Genomic DNA, 8,432 nt, shown 5'->3' on the forward strand with positions numbered 1-8,432 from the left:
ACAGCAGTGAGAAGGAATCTGTTGCCAAATCAAGATCCCAACAAAATCCAGCAGAGTATTTATTAGAAGATAAATCTCTGGGAATGCAGAGAGAGAGAGTCCTGCAGAGGAATTTACACGAGCTGAAGCTCCACTGGGACTTTATGGGGCAGACCAGCAGAAAATAGCACATACTGGTACAGCTGGGAAAAAAATCTGAAAAATGTGGCATGTATTTATATCGATGTCACCTCCCGAGTTTGTATTTGGTGCATCTGTAAGTTTTATTTTTACACATCTATAGATGGACATTTTTGCCCATCCTTGTTTAAAAATAGCCAAATAAAAAGCAGAATAACTTAAAATTTTAAACAGATTTTTGATCGGACATTCTAACAGATGAATGTGCTTAGAGCTAAACTATTTTATTGTACCTCTGGCTGTATGCATACTGTTGGGATTCTTTTTATTACTTATTTCTAGTATGTAAATGATACCTAGCTTCCCGTTTATTACAAACATTTCACAAAAACTGAAGGACACTAGAACCAAAAGAAATAGTCGGCATATTAGAGAAGGAGAGAGAAGAAGACTTGCTCAGTTGTTGTGTATTTTTAGCTCCATCATCTTTCCATCAATTCTGATCAGTTTCACTTTCTCCTGCTGCAGAGAAGCATTCCCACAGCATAATGCTGCCATCACTGTGTTTCACTGCAGATGGTGTGTTTACAGTGAGGCACAAAAAGACACATTTTGGTCTCATCTGACCAGAGCATTTTATTCCACGTATTTTCTGAGTGTTTTTTTCTCTTCCAGATTTGGAGAATGCAGGAATAATAATTATCTTGTCAACTTAAATCTCAAACCTGAGCTTCTCCAGACTTCAGGCTCCTTCTCTGTCAGCTAAGTGGCCAGCTCTTTCTGTGCCGATCTATTTTTGATAAAAGAGTTGTTGTGTGACTTGTTCCTGTTTTAAACGTCTCCACATCTTTAACCCTTGATCCATCTGAAGCCGTTTGTTCATTAATATTGTCTGACAAATCTCTGAGGCTGGGAGAGAACAGATGGGTTATACAGAGAATAAAATACATACAGATTAACTCTATAAATTAGGAGGCTTCTGAATGCATTTGATTTTACTCAGGGGGTATTAGAGTAAAGTTGACTGAAATGCAGTTTCTTCTTCTCTGTTCTGCTCTATCATATAAAATAAACACTCAACTTTGTGGCTAAAACGCAGCAAAATATGGAAAAGTTCAAGCAGTGTAATCACTTTTACGAGGCTTAATTCATGCAGTTGCATTAATAATATGGTTTAATGTGGTTCCAGCATCTGAGAGCCCTTCCTACAACCCCAAACTGATGCTGATCTGTCATCCTAATTGCACCACATAAATTAATGAGTATTGGGTTAATGAGCCAGCGGCGCAGGATGTTCGGAGCCTGGCTCAATGCGAGGAGGACGGGGGAGACGCACAGAGGGAGAGCGAAATCCAGTTCAGCTGTAAACAGCAAGAGCAGAGAGCAAGCAGCTCAATCTGTGACTCATGTTTCACCTAAATCCTCTCTGTAGTCAAGTACATCATTTCCAGACTGACCATGTCAGAGTGGTTTGTATTTCAGAAGCAACTCCTGCAGATCCCCCCCCCCCAATATTTCATAAAAAGCAAACTTATGACCAGATCTAACCATCGTTCAGACTGGAGTGTGACTGGCAGGAGGAAATCAGAGTCCTGAGATGTGGAAAGCAGATGATTATTGGGCAAGACAGCAAATCCCAGAAACTTAAACCCACTGTGAACTAATTCACTTCTTATTTTCTTCCCACTGAGAATGTGAAGCGGCTATAGAACGAGTCGTACCGCTACAACGCGAGGGGCTTCTGCAGAGATACGCTGTGTCTTGAACTTGGTCACTTTTTTCACATTATGACCACAATCACCATTTTATGTGGCAGATACCCTGTACAGCTGGCTGCTGTAAAGTGGAAACCAGATGAAATTGCTTTCATTTGTTTTGATTTGGTTTAATCAAATTTACTGAAACTAATTGCAGTGAAGCCATTTTTAACCTTTACTACTGACCACAGCCTTTCAGCAAAAAGGTCCTGGGTTCAAATCCCAGCACAGCGTCTTCCTGCATGTTCTCTCTGTGCATGTGTGGGTTTTTCTCCAGGTACTCCTGCTTCCACTCAGTAATAAACTAAAATTTACATTTTTATTGAAATACAGGAAAAGGATCAGTAAATCATTGCAGATACAGAACATAAGGAAAAGTATGAAATGAAGACAGGCCTGCAGTTTCAAAGTTTTTGTCTTTTTTTGTTTCTTATTTGGGCTGAGCTGTATTTCTGTAAAAAAAAAAAAATAAAAAACCCTAAAAGAAAAAAAAAAAAAAAAAAAAAAAAAGTACATCTCCATCAACAAACTACGTTTGCAGACCAGACTGAGTTTGGATTTCAGGGAATACTGAAATGTAATGACACCAAAAAAATGTCGAGAAAATGAGCCGTTTATTCCACATTGATCTTCGTCTGTCTGATGATACTCACGCTCGGTCTCTCTCGCTCTCCTGCGTGCGCGCTCTCTCTCTCGCTCCCTGCGGTGGCTCAGCAGAGACTCCGTCCCCGTCTCCGTGTCCAGGCCGTCGCGGCTGCTCACTGCGTTGGCACTGCAACACACACACACACCGGGATACTTCGGTTTTTGTTTTTTTTTGTTTTTTTTTTTCAAACAACGCTGCCACACGGAGCGTTTTGAAGTAACTCTCCAGTCGACCAGCCACTCCTAAACAAAACCTCCAGCTACTGCATCCTTCTGGCTGCTACAATATCAGTTCCTGTGCCATTCGGCCGCAGGGGAATATGCTGCTCGTATCTCCACTCTGTTTCAAATTCACTCCCTCTGGGGCCAAAGTAGCAGATGCATTGTTCTGTGGTATGTGATGTGTTTCGCACTAAGTGTCATTAATGACCAGATAGCCTTAGAGGGAGCCGTTCCAGACAATGCTGGTATTAATGAGACCTATTGAAAAGCCCAGATGGTGCCTGGAGCGTGATTTGGGGAGAGACGGATGGGGAAGAGTGACAGATCACGTAAAAAGTGAGAAGTGGTAGATCAGGTGTGGGCAAAGCAACGGGCCGGCCTGTGTACTTCAGGTCTGGGAGGAGTGCGGATTGTTATTCAGTCGGTGGGCTGGAAACATGGCGGCCTCAGGCACCGGGGGTTAAGGGACTCAAACCGCCACTGGGCTCCTTGGAAACCTGAAGCTGGTGAGAACTCAACTATCTGTCACACACACTTAGGCAGGTGAGAAACACCTGCATGAACAATCGCAGGTAGAATGTGTGCATCAGTTTACTTTAATCAAACTCCAGTTTGTTTATCTAGAAAGTCCGGTTCGTTTGAGGAGGTGTGAATGCAAAATCAAACTGATGTGGACCAAAAAATAGGTCTGGGTTTGATTGAAGTGAACTCTGGTGCGATATATATATACATATAGGTCGGAAACTATTCCAAAAGCCGGAACTAGAGCACAGTGCATTCTGGGTAAATGCAATCAAAACAAACGCGAGCGTCTAATGCTAATAGGAGAAACGGCTCTTGGTCTTTTACCAAAGACAAAAGAGATCACTAAAATCTGACGCCACTCCATTTTTCTTTACATTTTGTGAAGAAGAAATTTGCGCTTGCGTCTTCTTTGGAGATTTTCCTGTCATTTCCTTATGTGATTTAAGTTGGAGCGCCACCAACAGGCGAGGTAGAGAACAGGCTAGTTTGACCCACCTCAGTGTGAAAGCGGAAAATGTAACAAATGTTACAATTTTGCTCCCCAATTGAACCGAGTCTACCGGACTATCAGGTGTGAAAACAACCTCAAATGACATCTCTCCTTCTCAAACATCACCCAGCCTTGTTTAAAAACAATCACCTCTCATAGCTCAGCAGCGGTGTGTGTGGATAATCCATGCAAATTAAACATAACAGAGCAGACAGGACTCTGCGTCTGCCGTGTTCACTCAGCGGGATGAAGAGCTCAATGGGACGTGCTCGCACGCTTCTGCTGCAAAGAGCTAATGGGTGCACCTGGCGCAGGTCAGCGCACACATGCAAATACGAACAGCGGCGCAGATTAGGCGGCAGCGAGAGGTGTCGATGGCCGCTGATCCGGGGGGAGATTATCTCAGATACAGCGGTGAACAAATGCTGCCCCTCTTTCAATATACGCCCCCTTTCGTTCTCCCCCAGTCGTCGCTGCCCCTCTCTTGGGAAATAGAGATGCGTGCTTTAATCCGGATTAGCAAGCACAGCCACATCGGTTGTGTGTCCCTTTCTCAGCTCCAAACACCTATTTTTCAAATAAAGCCATTCATGCGGACAAACACGTGAAATGCATGAATAAAAGACAAAGAAGAAATGGAGTGGTAATAATATTCAAGAGAGGTAGAAACGGCTGGATAAGCAAAGGTAACGCTGCTTTGAGGGAAAGGCCTGCCGGTAAAGAGAGAAAGAGAAAGAGAAAGAGCGAGCGCAGGAGGAAGAGGGGTGGAGGGAAATGAGGCACTGCGAGGAAGGGCTGCGTTACCAATAATGCCACAAGGTGGCAGCAGTGAAATCTGGCTGGGAACAATAAAATCATCAGCCAGGCTGACAGCCAGGCTGGGGGAGCGGTCCATAGAGGGCAAAAGCGAGCTGAGATGTCAAACAGCGGATAAAGAGACAGACTGAGACATGACAGATTGCATGTTCTCAATATAGACCCTCAGTCTTATTGCTGCAGCGTTATGACGGCCTCTGCTGCCCCGCCAGCTAATTTTAACAGCCACTTGGTGACCGGTGTGATGTTTTATAATCAGCCAGGTTTAAGTTAAAGTCTATCCCGAGGCGGCCGCGGCCCGGCTCCATTTCTGACCTTTGATGTGTTTTTGGGGGCCTGTGCGTCTTTATTAGCCGTGCAACGGATGAATGCTGAGTGACTGAACACAATGGGTCTCACTGAGAGCAAGTATTTGCCTGAAGATGTTTACGCTGCAGAGGCTATTTCAAGCATCAGCAGCCCTGACGGCGAGCGCATCATGTTTACATAGATGGCTGGAGCGACTCGCCGCTTCATGGCTGCGTGGGTGGGAGAGATTCTCACACCCGTGCCAGTCTCCAACACTCCAGGACACTTCTTCATGCTATATAATCACACCTCAGCGTGAGCAGCCACCTACACTTCCCATACGAGTCGACGACGGCGATGATGATGACTTTTAATTAGCGCATATGGACCGGCTGCAGGAGAAACGGCCCGGGCGGCGCATGGAAACATCTGCCAACACGCCTGTCTGCATGCATGCATGACATGCGACAGACAGCCTACTTACTGGAATGAGGGGGGTCGCGAGTCTCCGATGCCCCCCGTTCTTTCGAGGGGAGGGGGAAGCTCTGGGTGGCTCTCCGTGCACTGAGACCCTCCATCAGAGTGAGCGCTCTCTGCCAGGACCAGCTGAGAGGGAGCAGGAGGGAAAATGATCAGAGTTATTTCTGATTTGCAGAAAGGGCAGTCAGAGGTAATATCTATTAGGAAAAAATGATGATAACTGCAGTGGTTAGCAGTGAAAACAGGAAAATGCTTTAAAACTATGGTCTCAAAATGCTTTTACAAGACAATGATGCCATCCTTTCATCTGAACCAGAGTAGTGAAGGTTGTAGCAGAGAGCATGCACAGATTAGCAGCTGCAGGGACAATGATTACTCTTTTTTATAAGATTTATTTTTATGAGATAGTATGTTATATTACAATAACATAATTACATTATATTGCTTTTGTTTTCTTTCTTTTTTTTTCAAAAAACAGACAAAAAGAAACAAAACAAAAACAAGGTTTATCAAATATCACATCTAACAGACTTAAGGTTATTCCCTCTGAGTCCCTTTGCTCTGTGACAGAAAAGATTGTCATTATTTTAATGCAAAAAGTCGTTTTGGTGAAAGTACATTCTCACAAAGGCAGTGGAAAAGTCTTCATCCACTTTTAAGAATTCAAATTTTCAAAAAATCTGCAGCATTATCACTTCCTGCCGTGTTCTGTTTGGTCTTAGTAATTGCAGATTTCATCTGCAACTTTTCCCAGAGAACACAACCAGAATAGCAATAATGTACTTTGCTCTATTTGAATGCAGTACAACATTTCTACAACATGTGAAATTAGACATTTCTTTAAATCAGGTGGATGAATAAAAATTGACTTCCAGTGATTTTCTGTAATGAACTGAAAATCTGACAAACATAAAAACATTTTTGGAGTCAGATTCACATGAGAATCACATGTGATCACTGATGAAATGGGTCACAAGAAATCTTACACAATTTATCACGGGTTCTTAATGGAACAGATCGATTCACCAAATATTCATAAAAAACCCACATGTGACATCAGACTAATAAGAAAAAATATTTTAATAAAGAAATGTGGGCTAAATGGAAAGCATGTTTAAGAGCTGCTTGTTTTTATTTTGGAAAATTAAAAGTTCACATCTTGGTTCTCTTCATTTTAGGTAACAAACTCCTAATTTGCCAAATCAAACACCAGTGCAGGTTTCCAGATGTATGGTGATAAAACAGCTTTGTATTTAGTTGTTAACAATTTAGTACGATCAAAACTTCTTTCTAGATTTAGAGTCTGCATCAGCATCAGCTTGAAAAGTCATGTTTCATATGACAATAAAAAATGTCAATTTTCTCTTTTAAACTCTCTAAAGGTTGAGAAGCATCTCGAGATGTTAAGCAGATTTGGAAAACTTGCATGCCTTCAGACAAATCAGAGACCTTCTCCTATTTCATGCTGCAAATACCTTCATGCATTCAGTGAGTTTTCCTCCTCTTTAAATCACCGTGAAACAAGGCCACAAGCAGCACCTGCAGCAAACGTCTGAGGGACAAACAGCCTTCTATACGTGGGCTCAGCAAAACATTTCTTACTTGCAGAACTAAAACTGAACTGCAACTGACATCGGTTCAGATTAAAACTGCAACTATTTCCTAAGAAAGATCAACTATCTTTTTTTTACTACATTTGATGACAATCTGGCTGTAATTATTAATTATTTTGCTCCACTGTTTGCAAATTAGTGTCCTAATGTAATGGTACGGTTTGCTTGAGTCAAATCAGATATTCACATTTCAGTCAAATTAGTACGTCTCTGCTTGCAGTACAAGTAAATTCTGTATTTGCAAGCAAAACCCTGCAAAATACTTTATAGACGCTGTTCTGCAGTTCCTCTGTGTAAAGTTTTAAAGAACTGTCTCCAAAAATGGGACAATAGAAGCAACAAAAATGATTACACTACAGCTCAGAAAAAGAGAAAATACAGTACATAAATGTAGTGTATCAGATAAAACCAACCAAATAATACGCAGAAGACAAGAAATTTTGTATTAAGAAAAATATTTATGGTTTAGCAGCAGAAGTTCTGCTTTAAGTATAATTTAAATGACATAAAGGAGATATGAGAAATTATAGCTAAGAGTTATCAATATCTGTTAAATTTTGAGTGAACTATTGAAGACACTTCACACACTAGTTATCCAATAATAATAATAATAATAATAATAATAATAATAATAATAATAATAATGAATGCTGAAACCTTTAAGCTATTTTTTAAAAGGTCAATAACAATCTCAGAAATATTTCTCTTTGCAATGAGAAACGTTTTGAAAAACATTAAAATGACATGTTACCAGAATGAGCCTTCATTTGGGCTCTTAAACTGTAAAGTATTTTGAATAAGATTACTGCAAAAGCATCTCTATATTTTTTCACCAAGTAACGAGGCGCCGCCCCTCCCCGAGCTGTTGCTACGTACCGCCGGTCAGCGGCAGAAAAAGGCTCCACCACTTTTCTCTCACTTACCAGAAACGGTGTGGAAACTAAAGAAGTGCCACAAATTACTTTTTGAAGATATCACTGTTTACAAAATTACAGTTAGGCGAAATATTTGTAAAGAAGCTCACTGTATGCTAACTAGCTAATTACGCAAATAAGTCAGCTAATTAATAAGTATCATCTTGTAATACTGTATTATTTTCCGCTCAATAAGAAACTAAAAACTACCAGATTTAATGGCCGTTTACTCTACATCTTCCTAATGTGTAATTATTAATCCTATTAACCCTTATTAGTCCTAAACGTAGCGCCGACAACCAAGGCAAAGTGGCAGTACCGTAATTCCACCACACTTTGCGCAATCTGAAAAATTCCAGCGGTTTCTGAAAGGGGAGATGTTGCGCTTTCCAGCCAATATTGAGTTATTACGGTAATTTCACCCCCGCAGTAGCAGGAAGTGAAATTAATCTGAGCATAGACATAAATATAAAGATAGACGCCTATTGTCGCTGACGAGATTTAGGGCGGCCATCTTGGAGCGGTCCACCACTCCACTCAGCTTTATGTGTTTAGCAGGCAC

At 41.4% G+C, this 8,432-nt stretch overlaps 1 protein-coding gene across 6 annotated transcripts in view; it reads right to left on the reverse strand.

Annotated features, from left to right (window-relative positions):
- Positions 1-8,432, reverse strand: part of LOC106954258 (segment polarity protein dishevelled homolog DVL-1) — a 36,412-nt gene that overhangs the window by 13,921 nt on the left and 14,059 nt on the right. For all 6 annotated transcript variants that reach the window (XR_001426330.1, XR_001426331.1, XM_015043616.1 and 3 more), the window contains exons 3-4: positions 5,348-5,469; positions 2,531-2,649 (exon numbers count right to left, since the gene is read on the reverse strand). Coding sequence is in view for 4 of the 6 variants with exons in the window: in XM_015043616.1 (XP_014899102.1) it covers positions 2,531-2,649; positions 5,348-5,469 (241 nt within the window). In the remaining 2 variants the exon portion in view is untranslated. The remainder of the gene's footprint in view (positions 1-2,530; positions 2,650-5,347; positions 5,470-8,432) is intronic.

This window comes from Poecilia latipinna, unplaced genomic scaffold (genome assembly GCF_001443285.1).
Source record: "Poecilia latipinna isolate Pla-1442-1.1 unplaced genomic scaffold, P_latipinna-1.0 Scaffold36, whole genome shotgun sequence".
NCBI classification, from domain to species: Eukaryota; Metazoa; Chordata; class Actinopteri; order Cyprinodontiformes; family Poeciliidae; genus Poecilia; species Poecilia latipinna.